Source organism: Macaca fascicularis, chromosome 17 (genome assembly GCF_037993035.2).
Source record: "Macaca fascicularis isolate 582-1 chromosome 17, T2T-MFA8v1.1".
Lineage (NCBI taxonomy): Eukaryota > Metazoa > Chordata > Mammalia > Primates > Cercopithecidae > Macaca > Macaca fascicularis.
In genome coordinates, this window is record NC_088391.1 from 2,161,449 (window position 1) to 2,182,268 (window position 20,820).

Sequence of the window (20,820 nt, forward strand, 5' to 3'; positions counted from 1 at the left end):
CCCAGTTCTGCTCAGTATCTGCCCTCTTTGTTCTGCAGTCTTAGGCACAGGCTGTGAGCGTTGTCTTAGGATTCATGGCTCTCGGGGTGGAATTTGAGTCCTGTGTTGGAGGCTTCAGTGTGACAGAAACTTCCTGAAGACTTCTCCTGAAGAGCCTCCAACACAGGAGGCTTCAGCAGGACAGAAGAATTGTTCCTCATCAGCTACCTTATCTCCAGCCATAAGGTAAAATGAGGCATTATTGGAGTCTCCATCAAACAGGTTCTCCTTCCTTTGATTAATGGAAGGAGCCCAGTCTTTCGGGTGTTTCTCCTTTGAAGTATATCTTACTAAAATGTCTTACCTCTGAAGTTCATTTGCAACCTTAAATGCGACTCTTGCTAATGTGTATCTGTTCACTAGGTGTCTCGTTTGAAGAGATGACAAGAGCATCATTTACTCCCTATGCTCATTCCCAAAATGCCTTATTTTATTGCGGTGGAAACTGAGATCTGGCCAAAGTTTGATGACTTGCCCAGGCCGGCATTAAAATACAGTTCTCTTCTACCACCCTTTTCTGTCTTCATGCTATACTCCTTGAGTTGATGACCACAAGTTTAAGTTTAGTATTGCCATAAAGTTGGGGTTGGGGCTTTGCATGCAACGGAAATGTTACTAAACATCCAAAGTTTACTGTCTTATTTGCATATATTCTGGATAGCAAAGTAAAATACTTATGGAACAGAAAGAATAAAATTTTAGCTATTAGTAAAAAGCATTTTGTCATACAACTTCTGAATAACTTTCTTTTAAAATTGTATTTATAAAGGCCTTTGTTTTTTGGTTAAATTTACAATATATGTTAGAAGAAATCTGATTAATTTTATTTTTACTTCTTTTTGCAGCACCAAGATTAAGAAAATTGTGCGTTCAATTGTATCATCCTTTGCATTTGGGTATGTGAGACATAGAAAACACCATGTATTAAATATATCTGAGACTTGACTGGGCATGGTGGCTCACGCCTGTAATCCCAGCACTCTGGGAGGCCGAAGCGGGCGGATCACCTGAAGTCAGGAGTTCAAGACCAGCCTGGCTAACATGGTGAAACCCCATCTCTACTAAAAATACAAAAAGAAGGCACAGGTTGCAGTGAGCTGAAATTGCACCATTGCACTGCAGCCTGGGTGACAGAGCAATACTCCATCTTTTAAAAAAAGAAAGAAAAAAAATATATATATATATATGAGACTTAATACTTGAAAGAGAAAGACTGAAATAAAAAAAAAGCATTTCCACCGTCCATCAGTTGCTAAGTAGCCGTGTGCCCCATCTAATGTAATCTAATTTATCATGGAATTTTGGTTTAAGCTGGACATTAAGACTTGCAAATAAATGGCTTTTGCCTAAGATTAATAGTAACTTATTAATATTGTTTTTCTTCCATCTGTAAAAGTAACATTAATGAAAATCAAATGTTAAAATTCTATAATTATTAGTAAAGTGTTTTATTAAGTACCTTATACATCTAGAATTACTCTTTAATTCTGGAAACAATTTACTTAGACTTCTCTACATAAGAGTAAGATTTCATACTATGATACAGATTTATGCAATGTAATTGTTTCCTTTTGAATTAATACTATTTTAATTTGAGCTGCAAGTTTTTAAAAAACTACTTCGAAGACTAATTCATCTTCATAGATTAGGCAAATAGTCTAATCAGTTTATGGAGAATGTATTTAGAATATGTAACAGCAAGTGGCAGGAGGTACTTTAGAGTTCAAGACTCATGTGCCCATCACTATGCTAGAAGCACCCATAAATATGGAATCATGTACTTGTTGAGAATGTCACTGATGAAAAATCTTGGTCTTTTATGAGCATATGTTACTCATGCTTTCATTTGGTTTTTATTAATAAATTCTTTAGAATTATCCAGATTGAGGGTTTATTTTTTATGAGAAATTGGTATAAATTTCTTATGACATTCTCAAATTTTAAGAAGAATTTACAAACAGACACAGGTGATTTTAATTCAGTTTTACTTTTCTCTTGAGGTGATGGTCTGATGTGTCTACTATAAAAGGGCATGATAATATCTTGTGAAGTGGTTTGGTGAAAATTTTGTTTATTAAGAACTGCTTCTATTGGGTGAAAACAGTGACTTTCTGAGATTCTAAGGCATTACAGTTTTTCCTGCCACTGGGCAGCTTAATACTAAATAATAACATTTTGGTACCTGATCAGTGGCCTAAATATAGTATAGCTATAGGGACAAAAGCTCCTTTATCTTTGCATTTATTTATTTATTTATTTATTTTAGAATATTTGGAGTTTTCCTGGTCTTACTGGATGTCACTCTCCTCCTTGCCGACCTAATTTTCAATGATAGCAAACTTTATATTCCTTTGGTGTATCGTTCTATTTCTCTAGCTATTGCCTTATTTTTTCTCATGGATGTTCTTCTTCGAGTATTTGTTGAAGGGTAAGTTTGATTATTTTTATAATGCATTAAGTTATTTTGTACTTTTATAAGAAGTACTGTGGGAGGCTGAGGTGGGAGGACCCCAAGGTCAGGAGTTAGAGACAATCCTGGCCAACATGGTGAAACCCTGTCTCTACTAAAAATAGAAAAATTAGCTGGTCATGGTGGTGGGTGCCTGTAATCCCAGCTGCTTGGGAGGCTGAGGCAGGAAAATCATTTGAACCTGAGAGGCAGAAGTTGCATTGAGCCGAGATCATGCCATTGCACTCTAGCCTGGGTGACAGGGCGAGACTCCATCTCAAAGACAAAACAAAACAAAAAAGAACAGAAGCATTTTAAAATAATTCACAGGAGCATTCGCCACCAACTGACTTAAGAGCCTTTGGGCCTTATGAGAACATTGGCGGTAGTGTGGCAGTACCGCCATGGCCTGTGTTTGAGGTGGCCGTGGATTGATGCTCTTCTGCCTTTGGAGAGGGGTAGAAAGAGTAGGAGGGACTGCATCTTGTGGTTTGAGTGACAGCTCAGCAATAGCACAATAAAATACTAGGTAGACTTTTAAAGTTTTTGATCTAGACCCTGATTCCCAGACAGCGCCTTTGGATCCACCCACAGGCTGGGAGAACTTGCCATCCTGAAGAGAAGGACACAGGCCTGGCTGTTTTTACCATGTGATGACTGTGGAGCCCCACGGCCTTCAGCAAACTTATGCAATAGCTAAGGAGAGGCTACAGCAGGTCTTGGGCAAGACCCAGTGCTGTGCTGGCCTTAGGTCTGACCCAGTGTAGTCACAGTAGTGGTGGCCACAGGGGTGCTTGTGTCACTCAACCCCAAGCTTTAGGTGCCTCAGAACAGAGAGGGAGAGAGACTCTGTTTGGGAGAAAGTAAGGGAAGAGAACAATAGTCTCTTTTTGGTAACGCAGAGAATTATCCTGGATCTTGTCCTAGACCATTAAGCAGTACCACTATGAGTCTGCAAGAACCACAGAGTTTAGGAGGCTTGGGGTGCCCCCTAAAGCAGAGACAGCTTAGATCACAATATCCAAGTTCTTTCAAATATCTGGAAAGCCTTCCCAAGAAAGATGGGTATAAACAAGCCCTGACAGTGAAAACTACAATAAATACCTAACTCTTCAATGCCCGGACACCAAAGAACATCTGCTAGCATCAACACTTTATAGGAAAGCATGACCCCACCAAATGAACTAAATAAGACACCAGGGGCCAATCCTGCAGAAACAGAGATATGTGACCTTTTAGACAAAGAAATCAAAATAGCTGTGTTGAGGAAACTCAAATTCAAGATAACATAGAGAAGGAATTCATAATTCTATTTAGATAAGTTTAACAAAGAGATTGAAATAATTTAAAAGAATCAAGCAGAAATTCTGGAGCCAAAAAATGTAATTGGCACACCAAAGAATGCATTAGAGTCTTCTAATAGCAGAATTGATCAAGCAGAAGAAAGAATTAATGAGCTTGAAGACAGGCTATTTCAAAATACATAGAGGAGACAAAAGAAAGAATAAAAAACAATGACGCATGCCTACAGGATCTAGAAAATAGCCTCAAAAGGACAAATCTAAGTGGTATTGGCCTTAAAGAGGAGATGGGAGGTGTAGAAAGTGTATTCAAAGGGGGCCGGGCGCGGTGGCTCAAGCCTGTAATCCCAGCACTTTGGGAGGCCGAGACGGGCGGATCACGAGGTCAGGAGATCGAAACCATCCTGGCTAACACGGTGAAACCCCGTCTCTATTAAGAAATACAAAAAACTAGCCGGGCGAGGTGGCGGGCGCCTGTAGTCCCAGCTACTCGGGAGGCTGAGGCCGGAGAATGGCGTGAACCCGGGAGGCGGAGCTTGCAGTGAGCTGAGATGTGGCCACTGCACTCCAGCCTGGGCGACAGAGCGAGACTCCGTCTCAAAAAAAAAAAAAAAAAAAAAGAAAGTGTATTCAAAGGGATAGTAACAGAACTTCCCAAACCCACAGAAAGATACCAATATCCAAGTACAAGAAAGTTATAAAACACCAAGCAGATATAACTCAAAGAAGACTACCTCAAGGAATTTAATAATCACAGTCTCAAAGATCAAGGATAAAGAAAGGATCTTAAAAGCAGCAAGAGAAAAGAAACCAATATATACAATGGAGCTACAATATATCTGACAGCAGACTCTTTAGTAGAAACGTTTCAGGCCAGGAGAGAGAGGCATGACATATTGAAAGTGCTGAAGGAAAAAAACATTTACCCTGAAACAGTGTATCCAGTGAAAATATCCTTCAAAGTGAAGGAGAAAAAAAGACTTTTCCACACAAACAAAAGCTGAGGGATTTCGTCAACACCAGACCTGTCCTAGAAGAAATGCTAAAGGGAGTACTTCAATCAGAAAGACAAGGACATTAATGAGCAATAAGTAACAACCTGAAGGTATAAAATGCACTGGTAATAGTAGGTACACAGAAAAATGCAGAATGTTACAACACTGTAACTATGATGTATAAACTACTCTTATTCTAAGTAGACTAAACTATGAGCCAATCAAAAATATTAACTACAACTTTTCAAGACATAAATGGCGTAATAAGATAGAAATAACAAAAAGTTAAAAAATAGGGACACAAAGTTATAGAGTTTTTATTTTCTTTTTACTAGTTTATGAAAACAGTGTTATTATAAGATTAAAATAATGGATTATAAGATAGTATTTACAAGCCTCATGGTAACCTCAAACCAAAAGACAACAATGGATACATGAAAAATAAAAAGCAGGCCGGGCGCGGTGGCTCACGCCTGTAATCCCAGCACTTTGGGAGGCCGAGACGGGCGGATCACGAGGTCAGGAGATCGAGACCATCCTGGCTAACACGGTGAAACCCCGTCTCTACTAAAAAATACAAAAATAAAAACTAGCCGGGCGAGGTGGCGGGTGCCTGTAGTCCCAGCTACTCGGGAGGCTGAGGCAGGAGAATGGCGTGAACCCGGGAGGCGGAGCTTGCAGTGAGCTGAGATCCGGCCACCGCACTCCAGCCTGGGCGACAGAGCGAGACTCCGTCTCAAAAAAAAAAAAAAAAAAAAGAAAAATAAAAAGCAAGTAACTAAATCACATCACCAGAGAAAATTACCTTCACTAATGGAAGACAGGAAGGAAAGAAGGAAGAGAAGACCCCAAAACAACCAGAAAAAAAAATAACAAAATGGCAAGAGTAAGTCCTTACTTATCAATAATAATGTTAAGTGTCAGCAGACTAAACTTTTCAATCAAAAGACAGAGTGGATGAATGCATGAAAAAACAAGACCCAGCCAGGTGTGGCGGCTCACGCCTGTAATCCCAGCACTTTGGGAGGCCAAGGCAGGTGGATCACGAGGTCAAGAGATAGAGACCATCCTGGCAAACATGGTGAAACCCTGTCTCTACTAAAAATACAAAAATTAACTGGGCATGATGGTACACACCTGTAGTCCCAGCTACTAAGGAGCCTGAGGCAGGAGAATAGCTTGAATCCGGGAGGCAGAGGTTGCAATGAGCCGAGATGGCACCACTGCACTCCAGTCTGGTGACAGAGCAAGACTTCATCTCAAAAAAAAATAAAAATAAATAAATAAATAGACCATTGATCTGTTGCCTACAAGAAACACTCTTCTCCTGTAAAGACACACATAGGCTGGAAGTGGTGGCTCACTCCTGTAATCCCAGCACTTTGGGAGCAGAGGTGGGTGGTTTACTGGAGGTCAGGAGTTCAAGACCAGCCTGGCCAGTATGGTGAAACCCTGTCTCTACTAAAAATACGAAAATTAGTTGGGTGTGGTGACCAGGCGCCTGTAATTTTAGCTACTCATGAGGCCAAGGCAGGAGAATCACTTGAACCTGGGAGGCAGAGGTTGCAGTGAGCTGAGATCATGCCACTGCATTCCAGCCTGGGTGACAGAGTGAGACTCAGTCTCAAAAAAAAAAAAAAAAAAAAAAGCAAAACAAAAAAAAATGCCAATATATCTGATAAATATTGATGCAAAAATCCTCAACAAGATACTAGAAAACTGAATTCAACAATATATGGGAAAGATCATTCATTATGACAAGTGGGATGTACCTCTGGGATGCAAGAAAGGTTCAATATTTGCAAATCAATCAATGCGATACATTATATCAATGCAGTAAAGGATAAAAACCATAAGATCATTTCAGTTGATGCTAAAAAGCATTTGATAAAATCCAACATCCCTTCATGGTAAACACCCTAAAAAAACTGGGTATAGAAGTAACACACCTCAACATAATAAAAACCATATATGACAGACCCACAGTCAATACCATACTGAATGGGGAAAAAACTGAAAAGCTTTCCTCTGCAATCTAGAACACGACAAGGACGCTCACTTTTACCACTGTTATTCAACATAGTACTGGAAGTCCTAGCTAGAGCCATCATAGAAGAGAAAGAAAAAAAGGGAATATAAAAAGAAATCCAAATTGGGATAGAAGAAATAAAATTATCCTTGTGTTTGCAGATGATACATTTTATTTGGAAAATACTAAAGACTCCACAAAAAACTTAGAATTGATAAATTCAGCAAAGTTGCAGGATACAAAATCAATATACAAAAATCAGTAGCATTTCTATATGTCAACAGTGAACCATTTGGAAAGGACATTGAAAAAGTGGTCCTATATACAATAGCCACAAATAAAATTAAATACCTAGAAATTAACCTAACCAAAGAAGTGTAAGATCTTTATAATGAAAATGATAAAACACTGAAGAAAGAAATTGAAGAGGACACCAAGAAATGGAAAGAGATTCCATGTTCATGGATTGGAAGAATCAATATTGTTTAAATGTCCATACTATCCAAAGCAATTTACAGATTCATTGCACTCCGTGTCAAAATATGAATGACATTCTTCACAGAAATAGAAGAAACAATCCTAAAATTTATGAGGAGCCACAAAAGACCCAGAATAGCCAAAGCTATTCTAAGCAAAAAGAACAAAGCTGGAGGAATCACATTACCTGACTTCAAATTATACTACAGAACTATATAACCAAAACACCATGGCACTGGCATAAAAACAGACATATAGACCACTGGAACAGAATAGAGAACCCAGAAACAAATCACACACTTACAGTGAACTCATTTTTCATAAATGTGCCAAGAACATACATTGAACAAAAGACTTCTCTTCAACAAATGGTTCTGGGAAAACTGGATATACACATACAGAATAATGCACCTAGACCCCTACCTCTCACCATACATAAATATCAAGTCAACATGGATTAAAGACTTAAATGTAAGACCTCAATGAAAGTACTATACTACAAGAGAACATTGGGAGTTGGGTCGGAGCAAAAATTACTTGGGCCATACCCGACAAGCACAGGCAACCAAAGCAAAAATGGACAAATGGGATTGCATCAACTTAAAAAGCTTCATAGCAAAGGAAACAATTAACAAAGTGAAGAGACAGCCCACAGAGTGGTAGAAAATATTTGCAAAGTACCCATCTGAAAAGGGATTAATAACCAGAATATGTAAGGAGCCCAAACAACTCTCTAGGAAAAAAATCTAATGATCTAACTATTTTAGTGAGCATAAGATTTGGATAGGCATTTCTCAAAAGAAAACATACATAAACAGGCATATCAAGGGATGCTTAACATTATAGATCATTAGAGAAATTGGCAGTGTAGAAAACTACAATGAGATATCATCTCACCCCAGCTAAAACTGTTTATATCCAAAAGTCAGGCAATAACAAATCCTGACAAAGATGTGAAGATAAGAGAACCCTCATACACTGTTTATGGAAATGTAAATTAGTAGAATCACTTTGGAGAACAGTTTGGAGGTTCCTCAAAAAACTAAAAATAGAGCTACCATATGATCCAGCAATCCCACTGCTGAGTAGATACTCACAAGAAAGGAAATCAGTATATGGAAGAGATATCTGCATTCCCTGTTTGTTGCAGCACTGTTCCTAATAGCTAAGATTTGGAAGCAACTTGTGTCCATCAACAGATGAATGGATAAAGAAAATACAGTACATATACACAAGAGAGTATTATTTAGCCATAAAAACAATAAGATCCTGGCCGAGTGTGGTGGCTCATGCCTGTAATCCCAGCACTTTGGGAGGCTGAGGTGGGCAGATCACCTGAGGTCAGGAGTTCGAGACCAGCCTGACCGACATGGCGAAACCCCATCTCTACTAAAAATCCAAAAATTACCTGGGTGTGGTGCCAGGCGCCTGTAATCCCAGCTACTTGTGAGGCTGAGGCAGGAGAATCGCTTGAACCCAGGAGGTGGAGGTTGCAGTGAGCCAAGATCGTGCCATTGCACTCCAGCCTGGGTAACAACACTGAAACTCCATCTCAAAAAAAAAAAAAAAAAAAAAAAAGATCCTGTCATTTGGAGCAACATGAATGGAACTGGAGATGACTATGTTTGTTAGGTGACATAAGCCAGGCACAGAAGGACAAACCTCACATGTTCTCACTTATTTTGGGGCTCTAGAAAAAAAAAAAAACAATTGAACTCATAGATCTAGAGAGTAGAAGAATGGTCATCAGAGGCTGGGAGTGGTAGTAGGGGCTTGGGGGTGGGAGATAGAGATGGTTAATGGATACAAAAAAATAGAATGAGTAACGCCTACTATTTGATAGCACAACAGATTGACCATGGTCAACAATAACTTGATTGTATATTTTTAAATGACTGAAAGAGTGTAATTGGGGTGTTTGTAATGTGAATGATAAATGCTTGAGGGGATAGATACCCCACTGTCCACGATAAGTGTGATTATTACGCATTTAGTTGTATCATGGTACTTGAATTGCCATGTTGGTGCTTTAGTCATATATATATGTGTCAAATGATGAATATAACTTTATTATTTGAAAACTTCCCATGAATGTTATATTTTCCCCTTAGTCTACTCTAGAAAATATATTTTAAATAATTCATGAAAGTAGAATTCTTAATGTGGATGAGTCAATAGTTTGTGTTCTTTAAATATTCCTATCTCTTCTTGCAGGGGGGAATGAACTTTGTTTGTTTGTTTTATATTACAGGAGACAGCACTATTTTTCTGACTTACTTAACGTTTTAGATACCGCCATTATTGTGACTCCTCTGCTGGTTGATGTCGTTTACATTTTTTTTGACATTAAGTTTCTTAGGAATATTCCCAGGTATGAAATGTAAGACTTACCTCTCTTAAAGTTTTTCATTAATTTTGCATTTTCTGTGGCTTTTATTCTATATAATCTTTTAAACTTCAAATGTTCTCATTCTATACCAAATACATTGCTTTAAAATGAAATGTTTAGGTAAATTCCCACACACTTTGAAACTAAAAGATTGTGACATCTGGGGAGCAGTGAAGAGCATGCACACTAAGTACCATTAATTGAATAAAGAAGATGGGGCTGGGCACGGTGGCGCAAGCCTGTAATCCCAGCACTTTGGGAGGCCGAGACGGGCGGATCACGAGGTCAGGAGATCGAGACTATCCTGGCTAACACGGTGAAACCCCGTCTCTACTAAAAAATACAAAAAATTAGCCAGGTGAGGTGGCGGGCGCCTGTAGTCCCAGCTACTCGGGAGGCTGAGGCAGGAGAATGGCGTAAACCTGAGAGACGGAGCTTGCAGTGAACTGAGATCTGGCCACTGCACTCCAGCCTGGGCGACAGAGTGAGACTCCGTCTCAAAAAAAAAAAAAAAAAAAAAAAGATGTAGTACCCAAAGAAGGACCTTTACTCTTGTACTAACTTTAACTTCCTACATTTCGAAGTTCTCATCAAATTCCCATTTGTATCATTTTTTGGCCTTTTGGCTAAGATCAAGTATAATATTCTTATCAGTTTAATATGTGCTATATCAAAAAATTTTATATTAAAAACAATTCCCCTCTGTGCTTCAACTACAAATCCCTTACACACGAAATGTTCTGTGTGGATTTTTCCTACAACCAAGAGGAAATTTATTTGAGCATATGCAAAATTTGAGTGACTTCAATCATGAGTTTCTAAAAAATAGCAAACAGAACAGAAACTAGGAGATACAGGTGTAGCAACACAATGGTAGAGTTTTGCAGTATAGTTGTGGTAGAAACAAAGAAAGCGCAGGCAAAGTTAGAACTGTTAGGGATTAGGAAACTAAAGAGTGTGTGAGGACCTGGTGACTTTTTTTTCTTTTCTTTTTTTTACTGTGACAGTGAGGAAAATGAAAGAGCAAATGTATAGTGGGATGTAGATGGTGGTTTCCTAAGCTTGTTCATGGGTCAAATAGCTGATTTCTTTTCATACCCTAGCTTCCCTGGACTACAGCTCAGGCCCCAACTAAGCATGTTAAGTGATAGGCTTTTGGAGTTATTTGAAAATAACCTTAGCCAATGTGGTCCTCTTGACTAGAAACCTCAGCATCACTTGAGAGCTTGCTAGAAGTATAAGAAGAAAAATACCTTAGGCCCCACCCTGGACCCACTGAATCAGTATCTCTGGGACCCAGCAATCTGCAGCTTAACAAGCTTTTCCAGATGGCTGTTATTTATGTGTGCCCAAATCAGAGAAGCACTAGTCCAGACCATCAGTTCTCTGCTTCAGTGTTTCTGATGGTGGTAGAGATACCAGCCAGCACACTTTGGAAGTATCTCAGTCTGTTGCCTGCCTGATGTGCATTAGCAGCTGTAGTGAACCTCTCTTACTCATGGGAATAACAGAGATGAACAAGAATAATCAATTTGTTTTGATGTGGAAAAATTGAAAATGCTAGTCTTAAATCCCAAAATTAAATTAACAAATGCTAAGCGTCTATTGTATCACTATTTCTCTAGACCAGAATTTCTCAACCTCAGCGTTACTGACATTTTGGGCCAGATCATTGTCATGAGAGGGTAGTGAGCAGTTATATTAATTGCAGGATGTTAGCAAAATTCCTGGCCTCTATCTACTAGATGTAAGTAACACACACACACACACACACACACACATACACACACACATCAGTTGGGAAAACTTAAATGCCTCTGGACATTGCCAAATATCCCCAAGGTAGGTAATTGGGGAGAAGAGGGAAAATTGCCTCTGGTTAACAACTGCTGCTCTAGACGTAGTTTATATTGATACAATTCTGTTTCTGAAGCAAAAATGGATCTTTTAAATTTATTATTAGATGGATACATTTAGTTCGACTTCTACGACTTATTATTCTGATAAGAATTTTTCATCTGATTCATCAAAAAAGAGAACTTGAAAAGCTGATGAGAAGGCTGGTAAGTGGCAAAACATGCTTATGATTCAGAAAAACTATTTTGTGTTTTGGGACCCATTGGCAAGGGTTGATATCTATGCTGTATACGTTTTTATTTTTATGTTGATGAATGTTTCACAAACTAACGATGATTTTAAACTCTCAGGTTTCAGAAAACAAAAGGCGATACACAAGGGATGGATTTGACCTAGACCTCACTTATGTTACAGGTTTGTGACACTTAACTGTTGATTTACTTGTATTACTTCACTTTTTTCTTATAATTGTATATTTTTTTGCCTCATCTAAGACACATTCATTCAAAATATTCTTTATTCATGAGGATATATGCCACTGTGATAGAGTGACACATTTGTGGTTTAGCCTTGGCAATGGAAGATCTGCATGTCTTCTCAATTCAGAACTACTTGGTTGCAGCATAGGAACTTGAATGGATTTTCAGCTGACTCCATTTCAGTTTCAATTTATTAAGCTCTAGTAGTTATTCTGAGTTTTAAGGATCCCAGAGAGACCTCTTCTCATCCTAGAACCCCAGAGAATGAGGTCAGTGCTTTGTAGATCTCAAGTTTTCTGAGTCAGAGGGCTGCAAAGCACCTTGGGAGTTCCCACCATCACTGGTGCCCAGAACTCTTGGATTTTCTCTGGTATTTAAGATAAGAAATAAATTCTAAGAACAGGGAGAGCTCCATACTGAGGCCAACATAAGTACATGGCATACAGTTAGTACTAGTGGAGTCTTAAGAGCGCCATGCCAGTTTAATGGTCATTATGTTGGATCATTTAATATGTTGATTATCCTGAGTATTAGCTCTTTTCTGTCAACCTCAATCTTAAAAGTTTTTTTTTTCCTGTGAAAATGGAGTCTGATCATGTATAAATTAATTTTTTGTATGTCATAAGAAATCTATAATAATGTTTTTAATAGTGATGGTTTTGATTTTCAGAACGTATTATCGCTATGTCATTTCCATCTTCTGGAAGGCAGTCTTTCTATAGAAATCCAATTGAGGTAAGGGTCTTTATCTGACAAATGCTCATTTATCAGTGAATGCAGACTATGTAGTCACAAGTTTAATATTGACCCAGATATGGCAGTGTTCTTTTAAAAATGTACTCTTTAAGGCCGGGCGCGGTGGCTCAAGCCTGTAATCCCAGCACTTTGGGAGGCCGAGACGGGCGAATCACGAGTTCAGGAGATCGAGACCATCCTGGCTAACACGGTGAAACCCCGTCTCTACTAAAAATACAAAAAAAAATTAGCCGGGCGAGGTGGCGGGCGCCTGTACTCCCAGCTACTCGGGAGGCTGAGGCAGGAGAATGGCGGGAACCCGGGAGGCGGAGCTTGCAGTGAGCTGAGATCCAGCCACTGCACTCCAGCCTGGGCAACAGAGCCAGACTCCGTCTCAAAAAAAAAAAAAAAAAAAAAAAAAAATGTACTCTTTAAAGTAAAAAAAATCATAATGAATTGATACCAGTCACAATTGTGCCAGTGGTTACAAACCACCCCAAAACTTACTGGCTTATAACAGCAACTATTTATTTGGCCCATGACACTATGGTTTGTGAATTTGGGATGGGCTTAACTGTCCAATTCAGGTGCCTGCAGAGAGGATTTCTTGTCTCAACTAAGCTCATTCAGCTATCGGTGGGCAGCTACTGGGTCATCTGAGGACTGACTAGTCTAAAATGACTTGGCTACCCTCAACTGACAGAGCCACCGCATGCTACACGCACCCCCCAAGGCCCAAGGCCCGTCCCATCTGGCAACCACTGCTGCCAACAGCCCCACCCCCTTCACCAGCAGAGCCACCATATGCTGCACGCACTTCTAAGGCACTGAGGCCTGGCCTGCCTGGTGCCCAACCTGCTGGTGGCAATACCCCACAACTAGCAAAGCCATTGCACCTAGCATGCATATGCCTAGGGCCTGAGAACTCATCTGAATGATGGCTCACAGACCAAAAAAACCATACCACTGTCTCCACACTCACCATCAGGCCACTGAGGCACTCACAGACACCACTGAATGCTGATTACAGCCAAAAAAGTCACATGAAGACTATAATACTGCACCCACCCAGAACCAAAGTCAAAGCACCCGACTCAGTGAACACTATAGGAGGCAACTATTGGAAGAAGTATTTCTCTATGAAAGCTCCCTAACATTGGAAGAGGCAACTGTTCCCCCAGATGTGCAAAAATCAATTTAGGGCCCCAAGAAACATAAAAAGCAAGGAAACATTACACCTCCAAAGAAACAATAGCAGACCCTAAATTTTAAGAGTATATCAAATGGCTAAGAAGGAATTCAAAATAATGATCTTAAGGAAACTCTGTGAGATGCAGAGAATATAGATAAACAAATCAATGAAATTAGAAAAACAATTTATGATCTTATGAGAAATTCAACAGGGATATATATGTCATTAAAAACCAGACAGAGATCTTGGAGCTGAAGAATTTAAGGAATAAAATAATAATACCATCAAGAGTCCAGATGCAGTGGTTCACACCTGTTATCCCAGCACTTCAGGAGGCCAACGCAGTGGATCACTTGAGGCTAGGAGTTCAGGACAAGCCTGATTAACATGGTGAAATCCTGTCCCTAAAAAATACAAAAATTAGTTGGGCTTGGTGGCACATGCCTGCAATCTACTTAAGAGGTTGAGACATGAGAATTGCTTGAACCCAGGAGGTGGAGGTCGCAGTGAGCCAAGATTGTACCACTGCACTCCAGTCTGGGTGGCAGAGCGAGACCCTGTCTCAAGAAAAAAAAAAAAAAAGTACAATCAAGAGGTTTAAAAATAGACATGGGAGAGATATGGCCAAAATCTAGGAAGCTCAAAGGTTCTCAAATAGATTCAACCCAAAAAGTTCTTCTCTGAGGTGCATAATATTCAAACTGTCAAAAGTCAAAAAGAGGGAATATTCGTTAGGTGTAGTGGCTCACACCTGTTATCCCAGCACTTCGGGAGGCAGAGGTGGGTAGATCACTTGAGGCCAGGAGTTCAAGATGAGCACAGCCAACATGTTTCCGTTTTCACTAATAATACAAAAACATCAGCTGGGTGTGGTGGCATGAACCTGTACTTCCAGTTACTTGGGAGGCTGAATCACAAGAATTGCTTAAACCCAGGAGGTGGAGGTTGCAGTGGGCCAAGATCACACCACTGCACTACAGGCTGGTTGACAGAGCAAGACTGTATCCAAAAAAAAAAAACAAAAAACAAAAACACAGAAATATCAAAAACAGCAAGAAAAAAGCATCAAGTCACGTATAAGGGAACCTCCATTTGATTAACAGTGGATTTCCCAGTGAAAACTTTACAGGTCAGTAGACAATGAGATGGGATGTTATATTCAAAGTACTGAAGGAAAAAAAAACAAAACTGTCAACCAAGAATACTATACCCAGCAGAGCTATCCCCTAGAAATGAGGGAGAAATAAAGTATTTCCTAGACAAGCAAAAACTGAAGGAATTCATTACCATGAAACTGGCCTTATAAGTACTGCTTAAGGTGGTTCTAGACCTGGAAGCAAGAGGATGATTACCATTGTGAAAACACACAAAAGTATAAAACTCACTGGTAGCACAGATAGGCACATGGGAAAGAGAAAGGAATCAAACTTTATCACTACAGAAAATGACCAAACCACAAAGATTTTTTTAAAAAGGGGGAAGAAAAGAACAAAGGATGTACAAAACAACCAGAAAAAAATGAACAAAATAACAGGATAAAGCCTCATCTATTAATAGTAACCTTGAATGTAATATAAACAGATCAAATTCCCAATTAAAAGATACAGAGTTGGCTGCCAAGATTTAAAAAAAAAAAAGACGCAACTGTATACTGCCTACAATAAACTAACTTTACCTGTAAAGGTTCACACAGACTGAAAGTGAAAGGATAGAGGAAAATATTTCAGGCAAACAGAAACCAAAAGCGAGCAGAGGTAGCCATACTTATCAGATAAAACAGACTTTAAGTCAAACTGTATGAAGAGACAAAGAAGGTCATTTTATAATAAAGGGATCAACTTAGCAATAAGATATAATAATTATAAATATATATGTACCCAACACTAGAGTATTCAGATAAACAAGGCAAATATTATTAGATCTAAAGGGAAAGATAGACTTCAATGCAAAAACAGTTGGGGTCTTTAACATCCCACCCTTACCACGGGGCAGATCATCCAGACAGAAAATCAACAAAGAAATATCAGATTTAAGCTTACAGATAGGAATAAGTTCTGGTGTTCTGTAGTGCTGTAGGGTGACTACAGTTAACAATAATTTATTGTATATTTTTAAATAGAGAGGATGTTGAGTGTTCCCAACACAAAGAATGATAAATATTTGAGGTGATAGATATGCTGATTATCCTGATTTGGTCATTACACATTGTATACAGGTATTGGAATATCCCTGTCTACCTTATAAATATGAACAAGTATGATGTGTCAATTAGAAATATTTTTAAAGAATGAAGGAAACAGATTTTTTAAATGAAAGAAAAGAAAATAACCTGACTTGGCTGAATGGCCCCGTGTGGTCTCTCATTCTCCAGTAGGCTGCTTCAGGCCTGTTCACATGATGGCAGAGGCAAGAGTCCTTGGAGCGGCAACAAAGCAATGCAAATCCTCTTAAGGCCCAGGCTCAAAATTATATGTTACTTCTATCCCGTTTTATTGGACAATGCAATTTACACTACCAGTCTGGATTCAAGGAGTAGAAAATAAGCTTGAATTCTTGATGGAAGGAATTATAAAGAATCGTGGCCGTTTTTGATAGTCTACCATAGGGAAGAAAGATGGGGATGCTATAACAAAATGTGTATTCTTAGGTTGAGATCCTAAATTATAGTGGGGGCATACTGCTTTAGGCTCTGTGGATGACTAAATTAATTTCAAACATATAAGGCTGTTTACTGTGAAATGCCAGCTGAAAGGATCATTGTTTAATTTTATGTAATTTACAATACTTCTTATACCTCAATAAATGTATAATTATCGAGGGCTGGCATCAGTTGCTGAGAGGTGGAAGGAGTAGCTCTCTGCAGTGTGTTAGCTCAGTTCTGAACAGGACAGTGCCTCTCCACGGTGTGTTAGCTCAGTTCCCAACAGGACAGTACCTCTCTGCAGTGTGTTAGCTGTTCCCAACAGGACAGTACCTATCCGCGGTGTGTTAGCTCAGTTCCCAACAGGACAGTACCTCTCCGCGGTGTGTTAGCTCAGTTCGCAACAGCACAGTACCTCTCCGCGGTGTGTTAGCTCAGTTCCCAACAGGACAGTACCTCTCCGCGGTGTGTTAGCTCAGTTCCCAACAGGACAGTACCTCTCCGCGGTGTGTTAGCTCAGTTCCCAACAGGACAGTACCTCTCCGCGGTGTGTTAGCTCAGTTCCCAACAGGACAGTACCTCTCCGCGGTGTGTTAGCTCAGTTCCCAACAGGACAGTACCTCTCCGCGGTGTGTTAGCTCAGTTCCCAACAGGACAGTACCTCTCCGCGGTGCGTTAGCTCAGTTCCCAACAGGACAGGGCTGCAAGTTCAGCTGCTTCCCAGAAAATGTCCTGGATCCCCGGCCTGAGTCATCATCCCATGACTGGAGAACGTGGACAGATTATTTTATCAAGAAAGTGGTGATAAACGAGGGACTATAGGAATTAAGAACTGGGTTGAAAAAGTTTAGAGTGATGCAAGATGGCCAATTAGAAGCAGCTGCAGTCCGCAGCACTCACAAAGAGGAATGAAAAGGGGCGAGGGAATTCAGTACCTTCAACTGAGATATCCCGGTTCTCACGTTGGGACTGACTGGATGAACAGGTCAACCAAAGGAGAACGAAGAAAAGTGGGGAGAGGGTGCAATGCCTCAGCCAGGGGTGGCGTGGAGCCTAAGGAACCCCCACTCCCAGCCAAGGGAAGCAGTGAGGGATTGTGCAGTCCTGCCAGGGAAACCGTGCTTCTCCCATGCAAGCCATGGATCAGGAGATCCCCCTGTGAGCCCATGCCACCAGGGCCTTGGGTCTGATTCACAGAACTGTATGGAGTCGGGCACATCAGCTGCTCAGGCACACACAGAAACCCAGGAGTCTGACACACTCTAGCCCCTGGGCTCTTCAGCACAGTGGGAAATCTGTCCATCTGTATCTCTGGGAAGGGGCCTGAATCCAGGGATCCAGGCAGTGTCATTCTGCAGGCCCCATTTCCATGACACCTCACAAGTTAAGACCCACTGGCTTGGAATCCTAGCCTGCCAATAGCAGCGGGCTGGAATCCACCTCAGATGGGTCTGAGTTCCCAGGGAGGTGGGGAGAGGCAGCCGGCATCGCTGTGGTTCATAGACTCAGCCACTCCAGCCTGCCAGCTATGGAGTCTGGACAAGGAAGAGTTTCCCCACAACACAGCACAGCTGGCTTGCCAGATCGTGACCAGACTGCTTCTTTAAGCAGGACCCCAATCCATTCCCCCTCACTGGGCAGGAATCCCTGTGGGGGCTTTAACCCCTCCAGCAATGGTTCTATGGACAGAGCTTTGATCTCTCCCTGAAATGGAGCTCCTGGCGGGAGGGGCAGCTGCCATCTCTGCAGTTTGGCCAACTCAGCCACTCCAACCTGCTGGCCTTGGAGAATACAGGTGGTCCGGAGGAGGAAGTATCCCCCACAATGCAGCATACCTGCTCTACCCTAAAGCAGCCAGACTGCTTCTTTGGAGGGGTCCCTGATCCCATACCTCCTGACTGGGTGAGAACGCGCAACAGAGGTCTCCAGCCACCTTCTGCAGGTATGTGCGGGCTGGCTACAGGTCAGTATCTGCCTGGGATGGAGCTTCCAAAGGAAGGAGCTGGCTGCCGTCTTTGCTGTTCTGCGGCCTTCACTGGTAATACCTCGTTCAGAGTCAATGAGGAACTTAAATTTACAAGAAAAAAACAACCTTTAAAAAGTGGGCAAAGGATCTGAACAGACACTTCCCGAAAGAGACATGCATGCAGTCAACAAAAATATGAAAAAAGAGCTCAACATCACTGATCATTAAAGAAATGCAAACAAAACCACAATGAGATACCATCTCATGCCAGTCAGAATGGCTATTATTAAAAAGCCAAAAAACAACAGATGCTGGGAAGGTTGCGGAGAAAAACGAATGCTTTTACACTGTTGGTGGGTGTGTAAATTAGTTCAACCCATGTAGAAGACAGTGTGGCAATTCCTCAAAGACCTAGAGGCAGAAATACCATCTGACCCAGCAATCCCATTGTGGGGTATATACCCAAAGGAATGTAAATCACTGTCTTATAAAGATACATGCATGCACACGTATGTTCACTGCAGCAGTATTCACAACAGCAAAGACATGGAATCAATCTAAATGCCAGCCAATGATAGATTGGATAAAGAAATGTGGTACGTAGAGCGGGACCTCTGGCTTCCGAGCGGGAACCTTTGTAGCGCCAGCAACGAAAAAGAAAATTAAATATGGGTGATGTTGAGAAAGGCAAGAAGATTTTTGTTCAGAAGTGTGCCCAGTGCCACACCGTGGAAACGGGAGGCAAGCACAAGACTGGGCCTAATCTCCATGGTCTCTTCGGGTGGAAGACAGGTCAGGCCATTGGATTCTCTTACATAGACACCGGTAAGAACAAAGGCATCACCTGGGGAAATGATACACGGAGGGAGTATTTGGAGAATCCCAGGAAGTACGTTCCTGGAACAAAAATGATCTTTGCCGGCATTAAGAAGACGGCAGAAAGGGCAGACTTGTTAGCTTATCTCAAAAAAGCTACAAGTGAGTAATAATTGGCCACTGCCTTATATTACAAAACAGAGATGTCTCATGACTTTTTTATGTGTACTGTAATTTAGTAGATCTCATACAGCCGAATTCAGATTATGAATGACTATCAGAATATTTTGTTGGGCAGTCCTGATTTAAAACTAAGACTGGCTTGTGGTTAAATGAGTAAGTCTGGTTTTTGAATATTAATAGTAATTCCAATTCAGTCAATGCTATCACTGCTTACCCCTTCTAAAGATATGATTAGACTTTGTTAATAATGTTCAACTTTTCACAAAGATGGTGAGTTCCATCTTAAAACTTATTGGAGATTGGTTTTATATTTAGATTTATATTTAGATTTATATGACTGGTTGTGTGAATATATTTAAATACTGGGGAAATTCCTTCACTGTCTCAGAACCAAGCAAAATTCACCTGTATTTTGTGTTTATTTGCCTCTTACAGGCAAGGGTTGAGGATAAGGTAGCAATGTCTATTTGTATTTTTGGCCTTAACTATGCCAATCTAATTAGAATTACCTGTATTTAAGGTGGTTCCTTTTACTGATTCAAAGGCGTTTTGTGTGGTTTTGTGTCATATCAAATAAAGATTATTTAACACTGAAAAAACAACAACAAAAAGAAAATGTGGTACATAAACACCATGGAAAACTGTGCAGCTGTAAAAAGGAACAAGATTACATCCTTTGCAGGGACATGGATGTAGCTGGAAGCTGTTATCCTCAGCAAACTAACACAGGAACAGAAAACCAAACACTGCATGTTCTCACTTATATGTGGGAGCTGACAATGAGAACACATGGGCACATGGTGAGGAATAACACACACTGGGGCCTGTCGGGAGGGAGGGGATGGGGGAAGGAGAGCATCAGGAAGAATAGCTAATGGATGCTTGGCTTAATACCTAGGGATGGGGCCGGGCGCGGTGGCTCAAGCCTGTAATCCCAGCACTTTGGGAGGCCGAGACGGGCGGATCACGAGGTCAGGAGATCGAGACCATCCTGGCTAACACGATGGAACCCCGTCTCTACTAAAAAATACAAAAAACTAGCTGGGCGCGGTGGCGGGCGCCTGTAGTCCCAGCTACTCGGGAGGCTGAGGCAGGAGAATGGCGTAAACCCGGGAGGCGGAGCTTGCAGTGAGCTGAGATCCGGCCACTGCACTCCACCCTGGGCGACAGAGCGAGACTCCGTCTCAAAAAAAAAAAAAAAAAAAAAAATTACCTAGGGATGGGATGATCTGTGCAGCAAACCACCATGGCACACATTTACCTATGTAACAA

The 20,820-nt window shown here is 40.8% G+C and overlaps 2 protein-coding genes and 1 pseudogene across 2 annotated transcripts in view; all 3 read left to right on the top strand.

The window, feature by feature from the left end:
* TPTE2 (transmembrane phosphoinositide 3-phosphatase and tensin homolog 2) overlaps positions 1-20,820 on the top strand; it is a 151,019-nt gene that overhangs the window by 91,661 nt on the left and 38,538 nt on the right. The window contains 6 exon segments of the mRNA XM_065532949.2: positions 885-935; positions 2,306-2,467; positions 9,542-9,661; positions 11,643-11,742; positions 11,887-11,950; positions 12,686-12,750. Coding sequence (XP_065389021.1) covers positions 885-935; positions 2,306-2,467; positions 9,542-9,661; positions 11,643-11,742; positions 11,887-11,950; positions 12,686-12,750 — 562 coding nt within the window.
* LOC123569928 (U2 spliceosomal RNA) lies at positions 10,286-10,397 on the top strand (annotated as a pseudogene).
* LOC107127908 (cytochrome c-like) lies at positions 12,759-20,164 on the top strand. The gene has a single exon (XM_015439052.4). The coding sequence runs from the start codon at positions 19,218-19,220 to the stop codon at positions 19,533-19,535; it is 318 nt and encodes a 105-aa protein (XP_015294538.2). The 5' UTR covers positions 12,759-19,217; the 3' UTR covers positions 19,536-20,164.

Excerpts from the sequence above, each read along its gene's own strand:
- LOC107127908 (XM_015439052.4), top strand. The coding sequence starts at position 19,218 with ATGGGTGATGTTGAGAAAGGCAAGAAGATTTTTGTTCAGAAGTGTGCC.